Raw genomic sequence first — 25674 nt, forward strand, 5'->3', positions numbered from 1 at the left:
AGCGTTTAACCACATTAACCATTAACCCATTTTGGGCGGGAACCCCTTTTGGTGTTTTAAACATTATGTTATAATTTAGCTATTGAAAAATAGCAGATCTACAAGCTCATAGCGCGCCACCGAGTGGCGCGCTATGAACTTGTAGGTCTGCTATTTTTGAAAAATCGTTAAAATGTGCCTCAAATCTTTCAGAAAATTGTCATGATTTAGAAAACTTTTTTTTTTAATTTCGACGTCAGGCCTGAATGGGTTAAAACACCAACAGGGGTTCCCGCCCAAAATGGGTTAACCCATTTAGGCCTGACTTCGAAATTTAAAAAAGTATTTTTAAAATGTATTTTTTTTCCTGAAAAACCTCATGTTTCTATATCAGTGGTTCTCAATATTTCATGTCAAGGACCCCAAACATTATATGCAATTGGCCGCGGACCCCCATTTGAAAATATGTTGTTCTAGGGACACCCCAGAAGCAAAGATTTGAGTAAAAAACGTTCGCTCTGAAAGAATATATTCAAACATTTGGGCCACATTTTCACGATTTTTCAAAAATAGCAGAGCTACAAGTAACGCGGCACTCGGTAGTACCGCTCTATGAGCTTGTAGATCTGCTATTTTTCAATAGCTAAAGTATAACATAATGCTTGAAACACCAAAAGGGGTTCCCACCCAAAATGGGTTAAAGTCACATTCATTTTAACAGTCCGTTTTAGCACCGTTGTCATTATAGCGTCCAAACCTTTTCTGGATCAGGGCCCACTTGAAAAATGTCTGGTGTTTTGCGGTCCACCAATGTGATCTAAACACAGCTGACCATAAAGCTTCACTATGAAAGTTTCATGTTCTACCCTGGATTTGAACCCGGGTCTCCTGCGCCCGTAGCACTTGCCATAGCCTCGATGACCTTACAGGTGAATGCATTAGGCTCAACTTATGTAACTTATATAGCATTTGTATGTAGATATAGCACTCTATAGTGCAGGGGTAGGCAACCTTTGCACAAAGGTGATCACTGGCACACTGGCATACAGCCAGTGTGTGAGAGAGGATTTTTGGTTTAAAATAAACTACTTAAAAAAAATGTAGTCAAGGCCCCCACATTTGCATGTAAATTACATCCTGCACATAATTCTACATTCATTAAAACTCTGAACTCTGACTGGGAAGGGAGTAGGAAGGGAGTCTGGGAGATAGGTGGATTATTTCTCTGAGTCTAATGATAACTATATATTATATAACAATGTGAAAGAAAATATTTAAAAATAAGGGAAAAGGTTATATTCTTTCTTGGACAATCAAAATATCTTGGAAATGAAGGTTGACAAGACACTCCGACTATCTGGAAAATAAAATCATGGCACTTTAGAACCGCTGCTCCTTCGCCTGGAAAGGAGTCAGCTGAGGTGGTTCGGGCATCTGGTTAGGATGCCTCTCGGGCGCCTCCCTAGGGAGGTTCTCGACGCACGTCCCACTGGGAGGAGACCCCGGGGCAGACCAAGGCACAGTTGGAGGAAACACATCGACTCACTGGCCTTGGAACGTCTCGGAATCCCCCAGGAGGAAGTCACTGATGTTGCTCTGGAGAGGGAAGTCTGGAGCACTCTGCTGGAGCTGTTGCCCCCGCGACCCGACTACGGATAAGCGGTTGAAGATGGATGGATGGATGGACACCCATGAAGTTCATGTGACAATAAAGAAACCTGGGGATTCCAAGTAACTTTCCGATTTCTACGCAGCGCCCATTTCTCAGCATTGTAGAACAGATCGCACAGAGCACGTCACCCCCCTCAGTGGTGCATGGATATCAACTTAACTTTTGACACATAATTTGACAGAACTATGTGAGGCAACACGGTGCAGTTGTATGGCTCTCGATAGGACAGAACTATGTGAGGCAACACGGTGCAGTTGTATGGCTCTCGATAGGACAGAACTATGTGAGGCAACACGGTGCAGTTGTATGGCTCTCGATAGGATATGAACTATGTGAGGCAACACGGTGCAGTTGTATGGCTCTCGATAGGATATGAACTATGTGAGGCAACACGGTGCAGTTGTATGGCTCTCGATAGGATATGAACTATGTGAGGCAACACGGTGCAGTTGTATGGCTCTCGATAGGATATGGACAAGCAGAGCTCACCTGCTGACGGAGGAGTCACTAGTAACATCTCCCCCAGTCTCGTCCGACGTCATGCAGTCCTTCTGCTCTGCAGCTTGCACTAAAGGAAGAGAAATAAATCAGTGGTGGATTAAATAAAACTAAGTACCAATAATACCACAATGTACCGTTACAAATAGGTGTGGGTCCCGAACCTCCTATGCAGTATGCACGTGTGTGTGTGTGCGTGTGCGTGCGCGTGCGTGGTGTGGGTGTGAGAGAGCATGGAATGTGCTCAGCTGATTGGCTGAGCACGGAATGTCATGTACTGTATGATGATAAGAGCGCCCCTCACTTCACACAGGTGTAATTATTACAATACTTGATTGCACCAGTGGATCAATTTGCCATATTAGGAAGATCAACAGTTATCAGCTTTCCCCTCATTGGCCAACCCAACTGATCGGCTCTGTGGATTGGCCAAACTTTGCGTGACATTCTTGCCACTGAGCCAACATAAGCCATGTATAACGAGGACATCTGGGACTCCGTTGTTTCGCAGTGCGAGACTTTATAGGACTCTCGAGTGAGGCGATGTTCTGCTGGACGGTACTTCTGAACGGAGGGCCAAACACATTCCGCTGTGCCGCGGTTGCGGTGAAGCACAACGTGTTTGCCTTTGGAGGAGGTTGCTACGGAGACAGTGTTCAGATGGACGTGCGCGTCTTCAACACAGTGTCCCTGCGCTGGAGGAAGTTGACCCCGGAGACGGACGGAAGAGGAGATGGTCACCCCGTCCCCGAGGGTCCCTCCAATCGCCAAGGCCATACGGCTGTGCTGATAGACGACGTCGTCTACATCTGGGGAGGCTGTGGGAGATGGGAGTACTCCAACGTGCTCTATGCATTCGATGTGGACACCCATCGTTGGGTCAGAACTGAGGCGTCTGGGACTGTTCCAGAGCGGAGGGAGAACCACTCGGCCTGCGTCTTGGGGAAGGTCATGTATGTCTATGGAGGACGGATCCAGACTGGATACGCTAATGACGTCAACAAGTTGGACACCGCCACGATGGTCTGGACTTTAATTAACGCCAGAGGAACTCCGCCAACTGCTTCGTCACGTCACTCTGGCACCATCATCGGGAGAAAGATGTTTGTATTTGGGGGCGGGAGAAAGATGTTTGGATTTAGGGGCGGGTTGTATTTGGGGGCGGGTCAGACTCAGTACTACAACACCATCAGTGTGTTTGACACAGAGACCGACCTCTGGCTGAACACACCATCCACACAGCTCCTTCCAAAAGGACGCCTTGGTCATTCAGCCTTTACCTACAATGGAGAGCTGTACATATTTGGTGGCTGGGACGGTCGGCTCTTCAAAGATCTGTGGAAATTCACTCCAGAGACCTTCTCCTGGAAGCAGGTTAAGTCCAAGGGACTTATACACCCCTCTCGGATGTATTCGAGCTGCTGCTGCATTGTGGGAGATCGTATCATCCTGTTTGGAGGTTCCGGTGATGACCTGTTTATCTTAGACTTGAGTCCTAGTCTGACGGCATTATGCAAGATAGCAGTTATTCAGTGCAGTCTGGATCAGTCTGAACTCCCACACAACCTCAGGTGGGAACTGGCATCCATGACTACAGTAGTCAAGAAATCAGCCCACAAATAAAAAGAACAAAATAAAATAGAAACATGAGTCATAAACCATAGATCACCTGACCACAGTCCATAATGCTCTATTGTATTATATGTTACAGTGGAACCATTAATAAGAACGCTTATTGTTTGGTACCTGCACCAAATGCATTTACCATAAATAACGAGGCCCAGGCCCGGACGGTTAGCTCAACCGTCTGGGCACCTAGGCTGCTAAGCCAGCCTGACGGGTTCGACTCCCGATCCGGAGAGCCTTTGACGCGTGTCTTCCCCCCCCCCCCCCCCCCCCATCTCTCTCCCCATTTCCTGTCAGTCTACTTTCAACCTATAAATAAAGGCAGAAAAAGCCACAAAAAAAATATCTTAAAAATAACGAGGCCCAGGTAGAGTCTGATGTTCCGATATATAACTGTAGCGGTCGTTGAACACAAAACAAAATAATGCAATGGCATCCCTGGTTTTAAGGCTAAACAACTGTTTCTTTTTGAGGGGCACTGGCCCCTCCAAGGTCTATGAAAATGTTTTAATGTTTGTTTAGAGCACTTTAATCCAACATAACCAGGCGCCCCTCACTTCACGTGTGTGTGTGTGTGTGTGTGTGTGTGTGTGTGTGTGTGTGTGTGTGTGTGTGTGTGTGTGTGTGTGTGTGTGTGTGTGTGCACGTGCAGCTATGACTATGAGAAGTGCCACCTATACCATACATGGGCAAGTAAATATCAGAATCCTGATTATAGATTTCAGCTGTTAAAATCCAAACATGACCCACTTTAATTACTTTGGTCTATATTAGTAGCGAATGACAAGTAATAAAATGTTGTTGTAACATTTATTGTAAAAATGTAATTGTATTTATTTCATAAAGATAACTAAACTATGCATTTGAAATTAAATAAAAAAGGAAACCTTTCAGAATTCCAATTCAAAAATAGAAAAAAAATATTCAGTATTCAAATATAGCAAAAATAGCAGATCTACAAACTCAAAACGCGGCACTGAGCTTGTAGATCGGCAATATTTGCTATTACAGAAATATTCAATGTGGCCCCTCTGGAGTGAGTGTGGGACTATAGTGGTCCTCTCCATCGTCAAAGTTGCTCCACGGTACCTGCAGTCTGTGCATCGCTGACCTCCTCCCCTTCCTCACAGTCTTCCTGTTTGCCCTGAGAGCATCTGTTGCTCTCCATGCGACATCGGACCTGGGTGATCAGGCGAGAGAACTCGCTGCTGTGTTTCTTTCCTAGGAGAATAATGAGGGAAGTCTCGATTAGCACAAGATACTTCCCGTTGTTTAACTCATTTACCGCCAGGATCCTTTTCCGACGCCTTCTGGTCCAAAACGCCCTAGTCGCCGAGGTCGCATTTTGACGTGTTATTGTCTCCACAAGGCTGAAGGCATGGGGAGAGAGTATGTTTTGCATTCCGTCCGTGTGTGTGTCCGTCCGTCCGTCCGTCCCCAGCTAATCTCCGGTAACGTTAACACGGTCGATTCCAAGTTTTCCACACACACACTCCCTGGATGCCAACGATGAACCTCTCCCCCAAATTTTCCAGAACAGCCTGTTATAGCACCACCAGGAGGCCAACTTTTGTAAAACACATTCTTTGATATTATACCTCCAGATTCTGTCCAAAAATCCTGCAAATCGTTACAAATCACTTCATTTGCGGCTCGGGGGTGGAAGAGTTGGGTACACAAATGATAGATGAACAATGTAAACACATTTTTAATGAAATTCACAAAACTACCAATTCCTTATTTCAGATGCAGAAGCTCCCGTGTTGCCAGATTCTGTGAGTGAAACAAGCAAACCAGGTCTTTGAAAACAAGCCCAAAAGAAGAAACCAGTTTCACCACTGAAGCCCTAATACAGTAATACATCAGCGATTTTCAAAACGAATCGTGAAAGCAAGCCCAAATAAGCAACTACACTTCAGAAACAAGCCCAACCTAAACTAAAAGCAACCGGCAACTAATAAACTATGAATATGTAAGCGACATTACAGGAACAAGCCCAAAGTCGCTTATAATAAACAGACCTGGCAACACTGCAGCCCAGCACTGCAGGCTACAGTACTTTGCGGGGGTGGCTGTGGCTCAAGAGGTAGAGCAGGTTGTCCAATGATCCATGGATTGGCGGTTCGAATCCCGGCTCCTCCTGTCTACATGTCGAAGTGTCCTTGGGCAAGACACTGAACCCTACGTTGCCTCCAATGAGTCGGTCGGTGTGAGCTCGCCACCGTTGGTGTGTGAATGTGGGAAGTGAGGACGCTGGCGTCGACTGTTCGCCGCTTCACCTCCCAATGTATGAATGAATGGACCATTGTAAAGCGCTTTGAGCACTTGGAAAAGCGCTATAAAAATACAATTCATTTGCATGGGCAAAAACAATGTTTCATCAGCCAACTGGTTTGTGCTGAACTGAAATGCTAGTTTGTTGCACTCTGTTGGGGTTGGAAAGAGTATGTTGGAGTTGGAAACAGGTGAAGTGCCTGAGAGCACTTTGTAACACAGTTCTGAATGGTGCTATACAATAAAAGTATATACAAGTTTTATTATTATTATTAACAGTGCTGAAGGCAATGTGGTGAAAGAAATGCAACCAAGAGGTTCTTTATAAAAAAGAAATAAAATAAGTATGATTCAAGAATTGCAGCTTATGGAGAAGGTGAGAATATGGAAGATGTGTACGAGATAATGTGGGCTTTAGAATGGAAATTATAGTTACATCATCAAAATGACATCATCATGTAATTTACCAGTTTGACTATGTTACTGAATATCTGACCAAAATGCGTGCGTGCATGCGTGCACATTTTGTGATAGAGAAGTGACTGTAAATTTCTGGACAAAATATGGAAAAACCTGATGGCAGCAGCATATCCCTGGGAGGCGAACCTTTTAACAAATGTCACATGTTTGATGTGGTCCTAATCACAGAGTTCCATTGTGATTGTAACTAGAAGTGATTATCAGTCAGCAGCGCGGCGCAGGGTGTCACAAGTCTACATGCAAAAAAGGTTAATGGGAAGACCTCTGCGGTTGTTAACCAATTTAGACCTGACTAAAAAATGTCTTCTAAATCCCTTGTGTTGTTTCTGTTTCAGTGGTGCGCAATATTTCATGTCAAGGACCCCAAAAATGTATGTATTTGGCCTCCGACCCCCATCTGAACATATGTTGTTCCAGGGACTCCCCAGAAGCAAAGATTTGAGTTAAAAACGTTCGCTCTTAAAGAATATATATTAAAAGATTTATGCCGCATTTTCACGATTTTTCGAAATAGCAGATCTACAAGCTCGTAGCGCGTGCCGCGCTACGAGCTTGTAGATCTGCTATTTTTCAATAGCTAAAGTATAACATTTCAGCTTTAAAAACACTAAAAAGGGTTCCCGCCCTGAATGGATTAAAATATCACATTCTGCCTAGAAAGAGATGGTTTCGGCGGAGAACAAAGACAAGGAGAGATTAGGGAAATTGTGTTTCTAGGTGACATGTATTACAGAGGTAATACTTTCACTACCTGACATGGATGAGCAGCATGGATAAAAGGCAGGCAAAAGGTGGTAAGAATCCCAGGATAGATTTCATTAGATAGTATTTTTGACACGCAACAACGGTAAGAAACAGACCATAGAAGAAAATAAATAAGGGGAATGTCACCCCCTCCCAACTGCTTAATATTTCCTTAAATAAAAACAATCACACCCGTGTGAAGTGAGTGGTGCAACTCCGTGTGGGGGTCCCCAGGGGGTCCCCGGAACTTCCAGACCCACAGGAACGCACCCAGGGTGTGCCGGCCCGGTTCCGGCGAGCTGCCCCGCGCCCAAAACCGTTGAGAAATGACAGTTACCGTGTGGGGAGGTTCCCGGAACATCCAGACCCCCAGGAACTCACCCAGGGGGCCGGCCAGGGTTCCAGCGAGCCGCCCCACATCCGAAACGGTCGAGAAATGACAGAGTTACCGTGTTGCAGCTTTCCGTGCTCGGACAGACATACATAGATACACACTTTGCTACGTAATGGAGCGATTAGTCACCGCTCAAAAATAAGGGGAATGTCACCCCTCCCAAAAAAAGAAAAAAAACACACCCGTGTGAAGTCATACGTCATCTCTTATTGCTCTTATCATACATCATCTCATTCTGGCCAATCACAATTTGCCTCCTCACTTTTCCCGTCTTCACTTTAGTCGTCAATGTTTGTGTGCGCACAAACCCGGAAAGCTGGGCATAGAAGGGGCTAGCGCCCCTCGATAATCTGTTAAAATGTGTTTTAGAACAAGTCATTCATGATCATTTGTGAGTGACGGCCAAAATCAAGAATGTTATACCGCCATGGATGTGGAGTTCCTGTTGGGTGGCAGCATTACTACTTTGGGTGCATCATGGGAGTGCCTTGTGTGTAACCAACATTTGAAGTGAACAGAGCTCCTGACCTGTCTAGTTGAGTAAGTAGCATTATTTTGTATTTTAGCAAACTGCTGGTAGTGTTACTCTAAGTGCTTTTGTATTAGTATTATATTATTAGCTTGTGTGGTAGTCAGTAGTTTATAGTTGTATTGTTTGTGTTCAAACAGTAGGCTAGTAGACTAGTTTAATTAGTTTCACCCTGTAATAGGCCACTTGATAAGTAGTATAGCCCACTTGATTTCCTTGTGAAGTGTGAAGTGAGTGGTTTAGCCAGCACAGCTCAAGGGATAAGTAGCCAGGTTGGGAGTATTCTATTCAGTGTGTAACCAACATTTGAAGTGAACAGAGCTCCTGACCTGTCTAGTTGAGTAAGTAGCATTATTTTGTATTTTAGCAAACTGCTGGTAGTGTTACTCTAAGTGCTTTTGTATTAGTATTATATTATTAGCTTGTGTGGTAGTCAGTAGTTTATAGTTGTATTGTTTGTGTTCAAACAGTAGGCTAGTAGACTAGTTTAATTAGTTTCACCCTGTAATAGGCCACTTGATAAGTAGTATAGCCCACTTGATTTCCTTGTGAAGTGTGAAGTGAGTGGTTTAGCCAGCACTCCTGGCAGACGATTAGCAATCAGTTGGAGTGGCCTTATACCACCAGCTGAAAGCGTCAGCTGTTTAGCGGCGGCCAGCAAACGAAGGCGACAGGCGACTTTGTCAAAGTCCGACTTCGGCACTGAACGATAAGCTGTAGCATTGATTAGTGACATATATAGTCGTGTGATAGATATAGTAGTGTATTGTAGTATATGTTTAGTGATCTACAATGTGTTTTCTTCCTATTCCTGTCCTCTCTTCTTCCTGGCGGTCGCACAAACACTGGGTTACACCCAGATGTCGCGACACAACTAATCTCATCTATCCTACTCTTTCAACTCACGTCGAGCAAGTGGTAACGGGAGGGCTTTGGAATTGCCACTCGGCTGTGGTGGAAGGCAAATCTGCTTTCATCTCAGCCTACGCATCCTTGCTCTCCCTTAACTTCCTTGCTCTGACTGAGACCTGGATCAGACCAGAAAACACTGCTACGCCCGCGGCTCTGTCAGATGTGTACTCTTTCTCTCACACTCCCAGAGCCGTGCGGACAGGTGGTGGGGTTGGTCTGCTAATTTCCAGAAAATGGAAATACTCTCCTGTTTCACTGTCACTATTCTCTCCTACCTCATTTGAATTTCATGTGGTCACTGTTTCTCATCCAGTCAAGCTCACCATTGCAGCTGTTTATCGCCCACCGGGCCCTGCTGGTGGCTTCCTGGAGGAGCTGGACCATCTAGTCTCCCACTTCCCTGTCGATGGCTCTGGATTCATCCTTCTGGGTGACTTCAACCTCCCGACTGAGAAGCAGCTAGACCCACTACTTTCGTTTCTCGCCGCCTTTGACCTAGTTATTTCCCCATCTCCTCCTACCCATGAGGCGGGCAACCAACTGGACCTGATCTTCACCAGAGGCTGCTCTATTGCTAACCTGTCTGTCACTCCTCTTTCCAGTGAAAAGGGTAAGAAACTCTCTGATCACTACTTCATGTCCTACTCTCTCTCTCTCTCCTCTCCCCCCTCACAGCCCCTCCCTACCCACATGATTTCCTCACGTCACAATCTTCGCTCACTTTCCTCCACTGATCTTTCCTCTTCTGTTCTCTCTGCTCTCCCTGCCCCTGAATCCTTTGCTCTTCTATCCCCTGATACCGCCACAGATCTTCTTTTCTCTACTCTATCCTCTTCTCTCGACCATCTCTGTCCCCTCACCACCAGGCCTGCACGCCAAACTCCACCTGCCCCCTGGTTGTCGGACTCAGTGCGGACTGAGAGACGGAGCCTGAGAGCGGCTGAGCGCAAATGGAGAAATGGCAACCTCCCGGAGGACCTTCTCACCTTCCAATCTCTCATTCCTACTTTTTCCTCCTCTCTATCAGCTGCTAAAGCTGCTTTTTTCTGCACTAAAAATCAGGCTTCTGCTTCCAACCCTAAAAAACTCTTTGAAACTTTCTCCTCTCTCCTACAACCACCACCCCCTCCTCCCTCCTCGTCCCTCCTCCCTGACGATTTCGCCAACTTCTTTGACAAGAAGGTGAACGATATCCGATCCTCCTTCCCTCCTCCCCCGGCTGGTGCCCTGCGCACTACCCACACCCGTCTGCCTGCCACCCCCCCCTCTCTACCTTCATCTACTCCTCTTCCCCCCCCCATCCCCTCTCTATCCCACTTCTCTCCCCTCTCCCCTAACGAGGTCCTTCTCCTTGTTACCTCTAGTCGCCCCACCTCATGCTCTCTGGACCCGGTCCCATCCACTCTGTTGCAGTCTATTGCACCTGAACTTCTTCCCTTCTTAACCCACCTTATTAACACCTCTCTGACATCTGGCTACTTTCCCTCTACTTTCAAGACTGCCAGAGTCACCCCCCTCCTGAAGAAACCGACACTTGACCCCTCTGAGATCAAGAACTACAGACCGGTTTCCCTTCTATCCTTCCTATCTAAAACTCTCGAACGTGCTGTCTTTAAACAACTGTCCTCCTATCTCCACAAGAACAACCTCCTGGACTCCAACCAGTCTGGTTTCAAAGTGGGTCACTCGACAGAGACTGCCCTGCTGGCAGTGACGGAGTCGCTCCATGCCGCTAGAGCGAACTCTCTCTCCTCCGTCCTGATACTCCTGGACCTGTCTGCAGCGTTCGACACGGTGAACCATCAGATCCTCCTCTCCACCCTCGAGGGGATGGGTGTCTCAGGCTCTGCACTCTCCCTGTTTGCATCCTACCTGACGGGTCGCTCCTACCAGGTGATGCTGAGAGGGTCTGTGTCAGAACCACACAGGCTCACAACTGGGGTTCCCCAAGGCTCGGTTCTGGGTCCTCTTCTTTTCTCTCTCTACACTACATCTCTGGGTGCTGTCATCCACTCCCATGGCTTTTCCTACCACTGCTATGCCGATGACACCCAGCTGATCCTCTCATTTCCCCCCTCTGATACCCAAGTGGAGGCACGCATTGCTGCTTGTCTGGCTGACATCTCGGCGTGGATGTCGACAAACCACCTGAAGCTCAACCTGGACAAGACCGAGCTGATGTTCCTCCCGGGGAAGGGCTGTCCGCACCGAGACATGGCCATCACCATTGATAATGCTGTGGTGACCTCAACTCGGACTGCGAAAAATCTGGGTGTGACCCTGGACGATCAACTGACGTTCTCGGCAAACATCGCATCAGTGACAAGGTCCTGCAGATTCCTCCTCTACAACATCAGGAGGATTCGCCCCTTCCTCACGGAGAAGGCAGCCCAGGTGCTCATCCAGGCTCTCGTCATCTCCCGCCTGGACTACTGCAACTCCCTCCTTGCTGGTGCTCCGGCATCTGCCATCAGACCTCTGGAGCTTGTTCAGAAAGCTGCGGCTCGTCTGGTGTTCAACCGCCCCAAGTTCTCCCACACAACCATCCTTCTCCGTTCTCTACACTGGCTCCCCGTAGCGGCCCGCATCCAGTTCAAAACCCTGGTGTTAGCCTATAGGGCAGTGAAAGGAACAGCTCCTTCCTACCTCCGGGCTATGGTCGATGCCTACACCCCTGCCCGACCACTTCGGTCTGCCACCTCGGGGCGACTGATTGCCTCGTCACTCAAGGGTCCTTCTGGCCGATCCACACGGTCACGACTCTTTTCTGTTCTGGCCCCACAGTGGTGGAATGAACTCCCCACTGATGTTAGGACAGCAGAGTCACTGCCCATATTTCGCCGCAGGTTGAAAACCCACCTCTTCAGGAAACACTACCCTTCCTCTCTGCCTGACCTACTTGTTGTTAACTAGTTGTACGAACGCTTGTTTTCTATTGTTGTATTGTTTATTGGATCTTGTTTAGTCGATACACTTAATTGTTTTAGCTCATGCTCATTTGATTTAGCTATTTTGTCTCATCTGGTTAAGGAAATAGGTAGCTGATATATTGCACTTTTACCTTAGCGCTAGGTATACTCTTGGTTGCTTGTTTTTGCAGAAAATGCACTAAAGACTTCTGGTGATTAGTAGTTTTTGTTCCCTACCTATGTTGAATACACTTATTGTAAGTCGCTTTGGATAAAAGCGTCTGCTAAATGACTGCAATGTAATGTAATGTAATGCTACATCCGAACGCAAACCCCATTGTATATAATATAAAAATCACACCCGTGTGAACTGAGTGGTGCAACGTGTCGTCACATACTGACCATAGCAACCATGCTCGTTTTTTTGGTACGAACAAACACGGGTACACGGGTACAAAGCCAGTTGTTGGAGTGGTTTGCACCACTCAAAAATATGCAAGTTTGATTAATGACAGCCATAATTAAATGGAAAAAAACTAATCATCCCGTGTCCCAAGAAAATGATTAAGTTTTTTAACACCAGCTCTACAGACAGTTATGTCAAAGTTACAAAGTCATGAATGCCACCGCCGGTAAGCGTTTCCTCAGTCAAACTAAAAGGCCATAGTCTAATAATAACGCTGTGTGCCGAGCCCCCTATGCAATGTTTACCTACTAGCAATAGCAGGTTCCTTGTTGACCTTGACCTGCCAGGTGACTAAAGATAGTCGGGGGAGAGTCTTCATGTTAAAGAGGGAGGGTACGACGAGGGAAGCAAATGGGTAATTCATGAATCGTGAAACGAAATGGGATCCGATAATCCGCACTGAAATAATGACATTATAATTATAGTGTAGCTGGAGAAGAGACCCTCGGTTCACATAGTGTATGTGTCGAAGTGCCCCTGAGCTTAATCCATTCTGGGCGGGAACCCCTTTTGGTGTTTTAAGCATTATGTTATGCTTTAGCTGTTGAAAAATAGCAGATCTACAAGCTCATAGCGCGGCACCGAGTGCCGCGCTATGAACTTGTAGGTCTGCTATTTTTGAAAAATCGTGAAAATGTGGCGCAAATCTTTGAATATATATTCTTTCAGAGCAAACGTTTTTAACTCAAATCTTTGTTTCTGGGAGGTCACTGGAACAACATATTTTCAGATGGGGGTCGGCGGCCAAAGACATATAATTCTAGGGATCCTTGACATGAAATAGTTTGAGAACCACTGACATAGAAACATAGGTTTTTCAAGAAAACTGTCATAATTTAGAAGACATTTGTAGAATCGTCCTCAGGTCTAAATGGCTTAATGATTCACAGACCTGGGAGGACGACGTGTGGTTATTGAATCTGAAGCGATTATGTGTAATACCGGTGGACGCTACGGGCTGTGAGCTTGTAGTGTAGGTGCACAACATCGCCCTGCGACAAAGTACGGCTGTATTCATAAAAACTTAAAAAGGTCTCCCTCCCCGAGTCTATTGGTCTCCTGTGAAACGGGTCACACCTTTCTATGGGTCACGGGTTTAGGGGGCTCGACCGTTCGGCGTTGGCGAATCGCTTCGTATTGCGTGTTGGTAACTTTGCGCTTGCCTCAGCCTGTAACATCAACTCAGCATTTTAAATCAAAGTTACAGCAGTAGATGTGTTCGCTTTGTCAAGACGGCATGAATTATTACCTCTACAATAAACGTAATAATTTGATTGGACTGTCTGTGCAAGGAAACACGTGTGAAACATGTGTGATCCATCATTATCTGGCAGGGGTTTCAAATCCACGCTGTAGGCTACAGTGAGTCAGAAGGAGAGAGGTAGGAAACCATAATTAATTCAATTTAATTCAACTTAATTAAAGTACACGCCACACGCCGGAAACAGATACACAAGCCCACAACACACACACTTGTATATCTGATATTTTAAGAATCCCCGTTTATGATACATCTTAATTTATGCACATGTCTTGCGCTGGAAAAAAAAAGATGTACAAGCTTACACAGTTCATGAACACACACTTCCTTGAACTCATCAAGGCCGTACTAAATTCAGAAGAACGTCAGTAGCCATAATGCAACTGTTTTTCTTACTCTCCAAAGATATTTACACTACAGTGTATAGAGGCAGTGTTGCCAAGTCTGCTCATAATAAGTGACTTTGGGCTGGTTTTCCCATGTAAAGTTGTTTGTAAAATTTGTGGAAGTTGCGTTTTATTTTTATATTGCTTGACTTTGCGAAAAGCTGCTATTTTCGCTACCACCACACACTGAAGTATGTTGTGGGGTCTCGATGGGGGACCTCCAACCAGGTAGGCTTTTTACGAGTTGCCAGTTCTCTTCTCCACCCGAGCAGATTTGGCGCCTATTAGGCGGCAAAAGAAGTCTGATAGCGTCTGATGAGTGTAAATACTCCACTGTCTATGAAAACAAGCCCAAAAGAAGCAACCACTTTCACCACTTGAGCCCCATTACATCAGCCCAAATAACCAAACAAGCCCAAATAAGCAGACCTGGCAACACCGCAGACCAGCACTGCAGGCTATACTTTTCCAGCAAATGTAATTAGTGTTTGTCATGTCAAAATAATGTGATTATTTGTGAAAAATGTCCCCCCTCCTGTAAATGTTGGAACTTGGAAGGCAATCATAGGCAATTGGAATGGAATGTGAAACATCTAAATGATACATGTTTATCACATGCCTTGCCAGGTATATTACAGGCAGGTGCAAACAAACAAAAAGACACAACACAAACACGATTAGCAGACACTTCAAACAAAAAACTGTTTGTATAGCCTTGTTTTGTGTTGGCAAGAATTTTTCTTGTGGCAACAGATAATGAGTGCCAATTTGGATGGGTTTTGGCTAAATCTGTAGAAGTAATAGTAAAAACTGGTTTGAGGAAAATGCAGAATGGCAATATGGTAAATGGTGCATTTTTGTATATAGCATCTTTATCCCAGGTGTTTTACGTGTGCATTACATTCACCCATTCACACGGCGATGACGGGGGAAACCACGCAAGGCACCAACCTGATCCATCGGAAGCAATTAGGGGGTCAGTGTCTTGCTCAAGTACACTCGAGCCACTGCCGGCCAAGTATGGGGAGCATGTGTCATCATGATCATTGTACTGATTCATTGTACTGTACGTACAGCTCAAGAGTTATAAGCTAAACTATAAGGCAGCAGCCTGTTATAGCAGCACCATGAGGGTGGAGGTTATTCCTTAGCCCCCCTGGGGTGTCCTAGGTTGCACACACACACACACACAGGTGAAACATAATCTTCACCTCCCGGCCTAGAGGATATAATGACATCTTTGACAGCTGGTATAGTCATGCTTGCACCATACTGATTGACTGGATACTTTAACATAATGCGAGCGAGGCCAGTGCCACCAGATGGTGAAATTAAATTTGCTCTCAATACCAGAGTGACCATACATACGTCCATCATGCCCCACACACACACCCACACCCACACCCACACCCACACACACACACACACACACACACACACACACACACACACACACACACACACAATAACAAACGAGAGCAGTGGACAACGGTTTCTGTTACAAATGGAAATCCGTTCCTCAGATTAAGATAAAGGGCTGTTGCGTGTGCGACAAACACACACTGGGCAGTGCGTCATCCACAGCCTCCTCTGATAAAGCCAGCAGTCATCACAGCACTGCGGCTATAAATAGAGCTTACCTCTCTTACCAGTGAGTCACTGCCCTTTTTCAGACCCTCTACGGAGCTATATAACGCTAGGGGGGAGGGGGGTTGGGGGGGGGGGGGGGGGGGGGACCTACCTCAAAGAGTCACATTAAAAGCCAATTCAAACAGATCATGTACTGTCTGTAGCCGCTATGTTAAGAGACAATAAAAGTTAATATGCGCTCCTTAAATACACTAGATTAGACACTCACACAAAAAACAATTATACACAGCAAAGCGTGCTGTGGATGCCGAGCAGTCACAAATCAGTTGATTCCTAATTTTTGAACAAAAAAGTGGACATCTGTAAGCCTCAAAATGGAGTTCTTGATGCTCTTTTTTAAGACCTGCGTCTTAAAAAAAATACGTTTTAACATATTCTTAGCAAACTCTGGTCTTGCCGTATTGTTGAAGCTTGCCTGTCAGAACACAGATTAATTTATTTAAATTGGCTTGACGGAAGTGGGAACATCACATGATTAAAGCTGGATTAAAGCCAGCATTTTAACTACTAAACTATTACATTTTACTGTGGGAAATCCATGAAGCACGTACAGGAGTTGATGACCCGAAAACTGAAGCAGTCTCTGTGCACGGGAGCAATTAGCTCCTTGCTCGTTGTCTTAACCCATTTAGACCCGAGGACGATTCTACAAAATGTCTTCTAAATCCTGAAAAACCTATGTTTCTATACATTTTCATGTCAAGGACCCCCAGAAATATATGTAATTGGCCGCCGACCCCCACATCTGAAAATATGTTGTTCCAGGGACACCCCCCCCCCCCGCCCAGAAGCAAAGATTTGAGTCAAAAAAACTCGCTCTGAAAGAATATAATTCAATAATTTGCTTGTAGATCTGCTATTTTTCAATAGCTTCAATTAAAACACCAAATGGGATTCCCGCCCAAAATGGGTTAATCAGCGACAACTGGGCAAGGAGCCTGAGGGAGCCGTCTACTGAGCCGGGGACTGAACCTACCAGGTACCTTCCAATTCCCGGAATGCCACTCTACCTCCTGAGCAACTGACACCCAAACATTGACCAGCTGTTGTCAAGGAGACATGGCATTTCTAATCAAACGTGCTCGCTAGTTCTTCACCATATTGGCTGTTGGGAACTTGTCAGCCTTGTCATATGGGTGCACATCAAATTACACATCAGAATATTTTGATTTAGTCTTAGTGTTTTGAACACACCGTCTTCTGAAATTGGAGGGAGGTAACCATAATGAATTCAATGTAATTAAACTTAATTAAAGTACATGCCGCACGCCGGGAACATGTATGATTTGAGGAATCCCCTTGAAAACGAGTTACTGCAAGGGATTATCCTCTAGGAAGTTTCAAAATGCCGGTAAACAAAATGAACACTGATGTTCAGACATTCTAAAAATGAATGATCAGTGATCACTGAACAAGTTAGAAGAAATGTACCGACTTGCAACGGTCGATTGTGTAATACCCGTGTCAGGTCAAAGTCTGGTTTTGTTAAAGACATCTTTTTTTCTAGGAAAAGAGGCACCACTTTCTGTGGAACCCGTCCCTAATCTCATGTTAACATGGCATGTTGTTCCACTTCCACAGCCTCCCTGCTCTGACTCAAACTCTGGCTGGGGATGAAAAAAACAAAATCCTCTGCCTAATTGTATGCCCGAGTGCACACCTATGAACCCAAAGCTAGTAGTTTCCTAAAAGAGACACTTCATTAAACACTCGCAAATAGGCATGTAACGATTCACTCAACTCACTATACGATTCGTATCACGATATGAGGTTCACGATACGATTTTTTCACGATATTAAAAAATATATATATTTTAAAGAAAGATTAGTTTTTTAAATTTTATATAATTTTAATTTATCTTCCCCCCCTGATATTTTTTATTTAACTACATTGCAAAAACATAGCATTACTTTTGACAGTGCAGAAACGTAATTGCCTTCCTTGATGAGTATCAACGACCATCATCACCTGGGCACAGTCACAGACACACACACAGCTCCCCTCTACAGTGCTCTACTACTCTCCAAAAGCACTTGAATATGATGGAATATGACTAAAGCTCACATTTCACCCCCCCCAAAAGCCCCCCCCCCCTCATTATTTCAATGAATAGATTCATATCGTCGGGATTAATATCGATATACGATATATCGTTACATGCCTACTCGCAAATGCATGTCTCTGTGGAAGTCTCTCATGCGTCTCTGCCTCAGCTGTATTGCATGTTTCCACCAACCACCAAGAGGCCAATTTATGCTTTGAGTGACAAGTGTCGACCTACAGTAACATTGCACATTGAAAAGGAACCTCAACATTATGTCTGCCAACAGTGTTGCGTGTCTTTACAGATGCTTTCGTAAAACAGTGTCGTATTTGTGTCGGATTGGTTGGGAAGATGCACGAGACCAAATCCGCTTCCCGTTTACACGTTGTTGTGGCTACGCTGCCGCGTCAGCGAGTCGCTGACGAGACACTTAAGTGTGACGTGTCGGTCAACACTATCAGAAATACGGCAAGGTCTTATTTTGTTCTTGACAATTGTACTGCAAAGTGAAAGAGTATTGCAGGTGGCTTGATAATGAACAGTGAAGAAGGTAAGATCAATACAGGGACCTGTTGTGTCTAGCGAGCCACCTTTGGCATCGATTGGGAAGCTCTTTGGAGATTAGCAATCCCAACGTGGTTCACAACCCCACATGAACAAAATTGCTTCTTGGTAAGAAAGCACTCTTAAAGCTGGAGCACCACTCAAGGTGAAGTGGGGAACAGAATATTGTAGCATTTTCCAATGATGGCTACGGCTTCCAAGGCAAATATAAAGCGCTTTAGGATCTACTGCATTTTCCAGAACTCAAAATACGTCAACTAAACACTATTTTGGGCGGCTTGGGATGTCGTTTGATCATTTTCGTTTTTCACCTACCCCATTTGTCTTCCTGCAGAAAGATTTAAAACTCAATGATTTCAGTAACTGATTTCAGTAACTGATAGTAGTCTATCCACAACCAATTGTCCATTTCCAATTTCCCAAGAGAAACTTAGACTGATTGAAAATTCAGAAATGAAATGCACATGTACTACCGTAGCCGAGGAGATGTCCTTTTCATCCTTTATGATATGAAACAAACCAAAAAGCACTCTCAAAAGAAAATGTGTTTAATGAAAACGTATTCGATATTCTAATCTAATGTATCTTTCCCCCACCCTGGCGAGCGCCGCATCAGCCTTTGTTAAGAGTTGTTTTGACACATTCACTTAGAAAGCTCCCCGAGTGAGGAAGTAGCCAATGTTAGTTCCTGGCTTATAGATAATAAGTTATCTTTACACTCAGGGAAGACAGAATCAATTCTGTTTGGCTCGAAAATCAAATTAGGAAGAAGCACAGACTTCAAGATCAAAATAAATTCGGAATACATAGCAGCAAAATCATCAGTGAAATACCTGGGTTGTATTTTGGAGGGTAACTTAGACGGCCGAAGTATGGCCAGCAAGGTGCTAAACAAAGTCTCCGGACTGACTAAGTTTCTAGCTCGAACAGCAACATACATGGATAGGGAGACAAAATTAGTGGTGGCCAACTCCCTTATCCTGTGCCACTTTGATTTTGCGTGTACATCGTGGTTCGAGGGCTTGATTAAGTCTTTTAAAACAAAGCTACAGTCAGCCCAAAATAGACTGATCAGGGTTATACTAGGGATGGAACCCAGAACCCATATAGGAAGGAACCAGTTCAGAGAGCTGAACTGGCTCCCAGTAGAATCCAAGGTTACAATGGCTAGACTAAACATGGTCCATAAAATTAAATACGGAGAGGTCCCAGCAGTTTTAAGAACATGTTTCAGGCAAGTAAACGAGGTACACAACCATTTCACCAGAGCCAGTATTGCAGATGTGGTGCTCCCTGCTTTTAAAAGTAAAGTGGGCAAAGGCTCATTCATTTATATAGGAGCCACACAGTGGAACAGCCTGGAAACCAGTGTTAAACTGACCTCCAATTTGAGGACATTTAAACAGAAGACTAAACAATGGCTACTGGAAAAGGTTCCCCTATAAAGGGTCATCTTAGAGGGATGGATAGGGTCGTACTTGTTGTGTTGTGTATGTAATGTATATGTACTGTTATGTATTTGTGATGTATTTTAAAGTATTGTTCCGTTCAGTGTGAGAGGACCCCAGTGGAAATAAGTCTTTGGACTTTTCTGTGTAATCCTTGAATCGCTGATTATAATGTTGTATTATGATTGCTTTTTCTAAATAAATCAAAATCAAAATCAAAATATATTATGCACTATGCATATAGAGCGTCGCAGTCCCGCCCCCTGTCATGACGACGCCAGGCCCAGGAAATGAATCACAATGCATTTTCCCCATAAACATTTCAAAAAGTATTTATTTAAAGACCTTTTAAGCGTCGTACGAAGCCAACTCGAGTCGTGACAAATCATGACAACACACACAATATTTTGGACCAAACAAATAATTACATAGAAGAAAAACAACAAAAAAAGTGTTGTTTTTTTTCTACTTTCTAATTCTTTGTTTTGCCCGAAAAATTGTGTTTGTTGTCATGATTTGTCACGACAAGAGTTGGCTTTGTCCGCGGCGTAACCGTCTTTAAATAAATACTTTCTGAAAAGTCTATGAGGAAAATGAACGGAGAATCATTTCCTGGGCCCTGGTAGGGGGCGGGACTGCGACGCTCTATCCCGCCTCCTACCCTGGACCAGGAAATGAAACCCAATGCATTATTCTCATAGACATTTCTTAAAGTATTTATTTAAAGACGGTTACGCCGCGGACAAAGCCAACTCGAGTCGTGACAACTCATGACAACACAAACAATATTTTGGACCAAACAAATAATTAGAAAGAAGAAAAAAACACTTTTTTTGTTGTTTTTCTTCTTTGTAATTATTTGTTTGGTCCAAAATATTGTTTGTGTTGTCATGAGTTGTCACGACTCGAGTTGGTTTTGTCCGCGGCGTAACCGTCTTTAAATAAATACTTTAAGAAATGTCTATGAGAATAATGCATTGGGTTTCATTTCCTGGGCCCTGGTAGGGGGCGGGACTGCGACGCTCTATTGGGAAAAGGCATTTGGATTTATAATTCTATACACCCTCTCCACCAAATATGCCCCGAAGTAACCAACCAACCGAAGCCCGAAACTGAAGGTCAACAACAACTCAACGATAAAAATGAAACTGTCACTTACTATAATTGGAATGCATGGTATCAATTTCTGCTTCGGGTTGATTCTTGGAGAAAACCATGACCTGGTGAATAATGAACGGGACAAAAAAAAAAGAGCATCCTGTTACCCAAAAGCCAGACAGATGGCAGCATAAGGCAAAAGAACGGAAAAAGAAATTGCAAACCAGAATTATAGAAATGAATTTGAATCATAAATGACTCTAAACCAGAGTTGTAGACAGTCATTCTAATCATACATTTTGGGTCCAATGTGGCTCTGTAGTTAACCCATTCTGGGCGGGAACCCCTTTTGGTGTTAGCATTATGTTATACTTTAGCTATTGAAAAATAGCAGATCTACAAGCTCATAGCGCGCCACCGAGTGGCGCGCTACGAGCTTGTAGGTCTGCTATTTTTGTGAACAGGAGACATTTTCAGACATTAAATGGTAAAGAATAATGAGCGTAAATGTGAAGACAAACGGATTTTTTTTATGTCATGGAAAATCCTTCTAAGTTTTAAGTAAAATACACACAGGCTTGGCTTTCCGCTGCAGTTGACTTCTGGTCTTCTCGTTGGCCTCCAATTCTTTGGCAACATCTTGAGCTGTTGGACAAAGTGTGAGGAGAACTCTGTGATCCTTGCAACACACACACATTGTTTGGTACATTGTTTGTACTGTATATACGGGGCAGCAGTGTTGTTTTTGGCAGCAAATTTTGATTTTAGTTTTAGTCATAGGGCCCTATTATGCGTGTCTTAAGTACCAGGTCTTATGACTTAACTTAAGACCTGGAGGCGTGGTCAATGCTGTTTGGCCACTCAGAATAGCCAAATGGCATTGATCACGCCTCCAGGTCTTAAGTTAAGTAATAAGACCTGGTACTTAAGACATGCATAATAGGGCCCATAGTCTCTTCAATTAGTTTCAGTCACATTTTAGTCAGCCGGAATGTTTTAGTGTTAGTCTAGTTTTAGTCGACTAAATATCATAAGATTTTAGTCGACTAAATCTACAGTTGATTTAGTCGACTAAAATGTAGTTTGGTGGGCGTTGATGCCATCGTAATGACTGTTTTTATACTTGCTGAAAATAGCTGATCTACAAGCCCACAACGCGTTGTGAGCTTGTAGATCGGCTATTTTCAGCATGCAGCATGCAAGTGTAAAATGACTTATACTGGATCTCTTGTCCACTACTTCCTTTGTTGACGAAATTGTCAATATATTTAGTCATACTTTTAGTCATCATGGCTTAGTTTATTTAGTTTTCATTTAGTTTGTGAAAAAAGGTAGTCGACGAACATTTTTCGTCTTAGTTTCAGTCGACGAAAACAACACTGTTTGGTACATTGTTTGTACTGTATACGGGGCAGTTCTTTTCTCCATACAAAAAAGGACTTAGCCCACAAGGTCACTGCTCAGGAAATGAGGGCATCCCAGGAGATGCAACATAGTAAGAAAACAGGAAGCCGTGAGATCAAATAAAAAAAAACCTGTGCATATAACCTGCAGATTCCTGGCTTATACAAACACTTTGTGTTCTGGGAAATTTTAAATTCTATTATGTCCAGAGGAACTCTGAAGTGTGAATGTGTATGCAACAGGGGGTTTACTGATAAGAGCGCGCCAGCACACACAAAATGTCTATGGCCTGGTTTATATTTACTTATGTGTCCATGTCACGCACCGAAAATATCCCAAATACAAGCTCACAACGCACCACATGCTGTGAGCTTGCGTAACGGCTATTTTCACAGTGTGTGGCGAAATGAAATAAAATCAGGTACAAGGAGAACATTCCCAGCAAGAGCCTTTATCAGAATCTCTGCTCTTGAATTCCAAGTATCACTAAGCAACACCTGAGAGAGAGAACTGCTCCCTTCAGGGCTAGAGACGGATTAATATGTCTTTCCCCGAGTGTTGATTTCAGTCGGACATTCACACTGTCATTCTGTATCCAAGGCTCTCTCTCTCTCTCTGCAGTTTCAGGGTTTCCGTGAGGGAGAGATGTATCTTTCTTTATGCTTTGTCTCGTAGTGTACTGTAACCCATTCTGGGCGGGAACCCCTTTTGGTGTTTTAAGCATTATGTTCTACTTTAGCGATTGAAAAATAGCAGATCTACAAGCTCATAGCGCGGCACTCGCTGCGAGCTTGTAGATCTGCTATTTTTGAAAAAAAACGTGAAAATGTGCCGCAAATCTTTGAATATATATTATTTCAGAGCAAACGTTTTTTAACTCAAATCTTTGCTTCTGGGGGGTCCCTGGAACTACATATTTTCACATGGGGGTCGGCAGCCAAATACAGATATTTTTTGGGCGTCCTTCACATGAAATATTGAGAACCACCGATATAAAAACATGAGTTTTTTTCCAGTAAACTCATGATTTAGAAGACATTTTTTTAATTTTGACGTCAGGCCTAAATGGGGTAATATGCTTCACTGCCTGCCTGTGAAGCACACGTATGTTTGTATGCTTCGTCTCGTACTGAGATATGCTTCACTGCCTGCCCGTTTCTATTTTATGTTTTGTGTGTGGACTGTGGATGAAAAGTAGCATCTTTGGGAAATCCGGTATATATTTACGTTGCATTTGTATGTAATGTCGATTAACCCATTTTGGGCGGGACCCCCTTTGTGTTTTAAGCGTTAAAACACAAAAGATCTACAAGCTTGTAGGTCTGCTATTTTTAAAAAGTCGTGAAAATGTGGCGCAAATCATTGAATATATATTTCAGAGAGAACATTTTTAACTCCAGGGTCCCTGGAACATCATATTTTGAGATGGGGGTCCGTGGCCCAATAGAGATCATTCTGGGGGTCCTTGACATGAAAAAGGTTGAGCACAACTGACATAGAAACAGGGGTTTTTCAGAAAACTATTATAGGATTTAGAAGCCTTTTTTTTAATCGACAAAATGGGTTAATATGCGCCGCTGTCCCGTCGAAATAAATAAGTATGTGCATAATCACTTATTAGAGAAGCAGACATACGCAATGTTCCAACAGCGTACCGTCTTCTCTCTTACTCAAGCCCGAGTAGTGATATTCTACTGTTGTCAAAGAGAAATCAACCAAACTGCTAGAGAAAAATAGGGGGGGGAGGGGGAGTTTTTTTTTTACAGGATCTAGTTTCGAATTGCAGCGGCCGTAAGTGCTCTTTGAGAGCAGTTCTGAAGGAGTCTGGGGATTCGCATGTCTTAACAGCTGTTGGTAGGGCGTTCCACATTTTAGTGGCATATAGGAGCGAAACGAATTTAACCCCTCGTTGGAGCCGAATCCGTGTTGAACGTGGTCGTAGGGCGGGTAAATAATGCAGAGGATGAATTTCACCCTTTGGCACCAACTAGCTGCGGACCTGGGGAGAGTTCCTACCCTTTGGCACCACCTAGCTGCGGACCTGGGGAGAGTTCCTACCTGACTTGGGAGTGAGCGAGTCGCACTGGGCGTTGTACATGTGGACAAACTCCTTGTGCTTCCTCTCCAGCTGTTCCCGAGAGCCGTCCACGGAGAGGTGGCACTCCTTCAGCTTCTTCTTCAGCTTCTGCAGGGAGAGGAGGTGGTAGACTAGCTTCCCCAGCGGACGCATCCTAGAACCTCCAGAACTGCAACAGAAAGATATATACCATAGATATGGAACGCGTGTGTGGAATTTTATTTAAAAGTCAAATCACGACTTCACAGAATACGCTACAGGGCTTTTGAAACGGGTGGAAAACCAATGGAATTTTCCTGCGGTCTGAACGAAGCCATTGTTGTCATTTGCAACCGCAAGAGCACATGGTAGTGATGCACATGATGCACATGATGATACTGCATACTTATAGTCTTTCATCGGAAAAAAACTTTTTATCATCATAGCCACGTTGATAACGTTTGTAATAAAAACCAACCCGTTTGAACCCAGATCAGAACAGTAGGCCATCATGATATTATAATATTAAACAGTTCTGGAATGTGATGTTAATTAACCCATTTTGACCTGAGATCAGATTCTAGAAGGGAAACCTGCCTAACGATGATGTCACTGGTAGACGGGTTCTGAGACACAGGCCGAGTATACAAACATTGTATTCATTGATTGAATACTTTGAACAATTTGCAGATTGTACAGAGGTATGTATGGTTTACAAACTTTGTTAAAAGCAGAACACAAAACGTCCTGGGGGCTTGTTTCCATCGTGGTCCTGTTGCGGTCATCGTTTTCCTTTGTTTTTTTTAAGTCAAAAGTTTTGACTTAAAAAAAAAAAAGGAAAACGATGAAACGGGGAAATGTTTTGACTGGAAACATTTCCCCGTCTAAAAACTAACAGTGAACATCCTTTTACTGCGAGTACAATAATAAATGTAAACGTACTTTTCGCCACCGATATTAAAAGTCGTACTTCCAAGTAATTCTACTGCTACTCGTCACTCAGGGCATATTATATAATAAACCCACTAGACACTTGGGTTTCTAAGATTGGCCTGCAGCCCTCTCTCTCGCTCTCTCTCTCTCTGGTCCATTTTTCACTTATACAGTCCAGTCCAAGAGGAGAATAAAACACACTACGCGAGTTGGAAGCATAGAACTTCTCTCCGTGCTGTCTCATCTGGAATGATGCCTTCCTCTAGAGAGACTTTAAGGGAGCAGAAACTTACGCAATTCATCATTATGACATCAAGGTCCGCCGTAGATCAAGTGTGCTGTGCCG

At 44.1% G+C, this 25674-nt stretch overlaps 1 protein-coding gene across 5 annotated transcripts in view; it reads right to left on the bottom strand.

Moving 5' to 3' along the window:
• The window catches only part of rad18 (RAD18 E3 ubiquitin protein ligase), a 98912-nt gene that overhangs the window by 40828 nt on the left and 32410 nt on the right, over window positions 1-25674 (bottom strand). For 3 of the 5 annotated variants that reach the window (XM_079510073.1, XM_079510074.1, XM_079510072.1), the window contains exons 7-11: window positions 24398-24585; window positions 21510-21580; window positions 20997-21057; window positions 4865-4996; window positions 2141-2219 (exon numbers count right to left, since the gene is read on the bottom strand). In XM_079510073.1, the coding sequence (XP_079366199.1) occupies window positions 2141-2219; window positions 4865-4996; window positions 20997-21057; window positions 21510-21580; window positions 24398-24585 (531 nt within the window). The remainder of the gene's footprint in view (window positions 1-2140; window positions 2220-4864; window positions 4997-20996; window positions 21058-21509; window positions 21581-24397; window positions 24586-25674) is intronic. The other 2 variants (XM_079510076.1, XM_079510075.1) reach the window with 1 other exon arrangement.

The sequence above is a fragment of the Electrona antarctica genome (genome assembly GCF_951216825.1).
Source record: "Electrona antarctica genome assembly, chromosome: 9".
NCBI lineage: Eukaryota > Metazoa > Chordata > Actinopteri > Myctophiformes > Myctophidae > Electrona > Electrona antarctica.